We start from the raw sequence: 1,621 nt of genomic DNA on the forward strand, positions 1-1,621 counted from the left end.
TCTAAATCTTCTTCTAGTGTATATACCCTTTTGTGAATTGGTAGTGTATTTCCTCTGATATTAGCAGAACATGGCAGTGACGATGAATTAACTATTAAACATGATGACTATCAGAGTTAACATTTGGAAAAGAGGTGGGTGGTTTTCTTCCATCTCATCTCATCTAAATTTGTCTCACTCTGCATGTAAAGTTTTTTTGTTCATTCAGCTGTATGTCTGTTTACATTAATTTTCTCTTAGATTCCTTAATATTAATGAATAACTAGGTTGTATGAAAATTTTAGCAGTAAAACAATTAGCTCTTGATTTATCTCAAAATGTGTATGTAACAATCATAATGGATGTATAGTAGATACTTATTTGTGCTTGATAAGAAAATATAATTTGAATTGAAATGTTATAAACCGTTTATTTGGGGGACTGGGGTTTATTGCAGATCACATGAAAAAACCATTCTTAGAAGGCATTCAGAATTCTCGATTGAGGGCCATGCCAGCAAGCTTCCTTCCTTCTTCACCAGTCAACAAACGAGGTATCATTTTGTTGGACTGATTTTATAAAGGAGTCACTAAATGACACATATTTGATTAAATTTATACCATGGGGAATAAAGTGGGAAAGAGAATTGGTTGCTGTAGATTAGCACATTACTAGTACATTGAAAGGCTTTAAACAAGATAGTGGCATGATTAGATTTGTGTTTTAGAAATCTCACTCTAACATTGTTTTGGAGGAAATTGGAGAGGCTGTTTCATTATTCCCATGTGAGTGATGATAAAGGCCTGAAGTAGGGTTATGACAATAAAAATGAGAGGTAGGGAGTGTATTTGGGTAATAAGTGGGATGTAGACTGCATTAAACTTGATGACTGGTTGGATATTGTAGTAAGGGAGAGTGAGGCCCCTTGATTGATTCTAGGTTTCAGGCTTAGATGAATGGTGTTTGGATAGTTTTGCCAGCCATTTTGCTGATGTAGGAAATACAGAAAAAAGAGTATAAGTTTAGAGGAGTGTGGGAGAAGTGATGAGTTCACTTTTGGACATATTGAGTATGAAGTGCTGGTAGGGCATTTGGAACTCAGAAGAAAGGTCTGAATGGGAGCTGTAGATAAACTCTGGTTCCTGAGCATAAAGAGATTGTAGTTTGCTCTAGAAACATATACAGTAAACTATAAACTGTTCACATAAACTATAACGCGAAGCAGAACAAAGCAGATGCCAGATGAATATAAACAACATGCTATGGGAACATACCGTGATTGCTGGGATTGGAAATGTTCCATGAAGAAGGAAGAATAAAAGCTGGGCACCATTTGTGGCTTTTTAATGAAGGCATTAGAGTAATACAAAAAAATTTGAATTAACATGTAGAAGCTACCTATAAAACCAAAAACAATGAAGATCATAGAGAAAAAAAAAATAGGGTCAACGCTAGAGGCCCTAATACACGGCATTAACAGGATACAAACCCTGACTAACAATACACAGGCACCGGAAGATAAGCTAGATAAGTGGGATCTTACAAAAATTAAGCATGTTCATCAAAAGACTTGAGTAAAAAGAAAACATAGACTGGGAAAAAATTTTGGGCTATGACAAATCCGACAAAGGTCTAATCTCTA

At 35.3% G+C, this 1,621-nt stretch overlaps 1 protein-coding gene across 1 annotated transcript in view; it reads left to right on the forward strand.

Moving 5' to 3' along the window:
• Positions 1-1,621, forward strand: part of SQLE (squalene epoxidase) — a 30,315-nt gene that overhangs the window by 13,337 nt on the left and 15,357 nt on the right. The window contains exon 7 of the mRNA XM_023728159.1: positions 437-532. Within this exon, the coding sequence (XP_023583927.1) occupies positions 437-532 (96 nt within the window). The remainder of the gene's footprint in view (positions 1-436; positions 533-1,621) is intronic.

The sequence above is a fragment of the Trichechus manatus genome, unplaced genomic scaffold (assembly GCF_000243295.1).
Source record: "Trichechus manatus latirostris isolate Lorelei unplaced genomic scaffold, TriManLat1.0 scaffold00022, whole genome shotgun sequence".
Classification (NCBI taxonomy): Eukaryota; Metazoa; Chordata; class Mammalia; order Sirenia; family Trichechidae; genus Trichechus; species Trichechus manatus.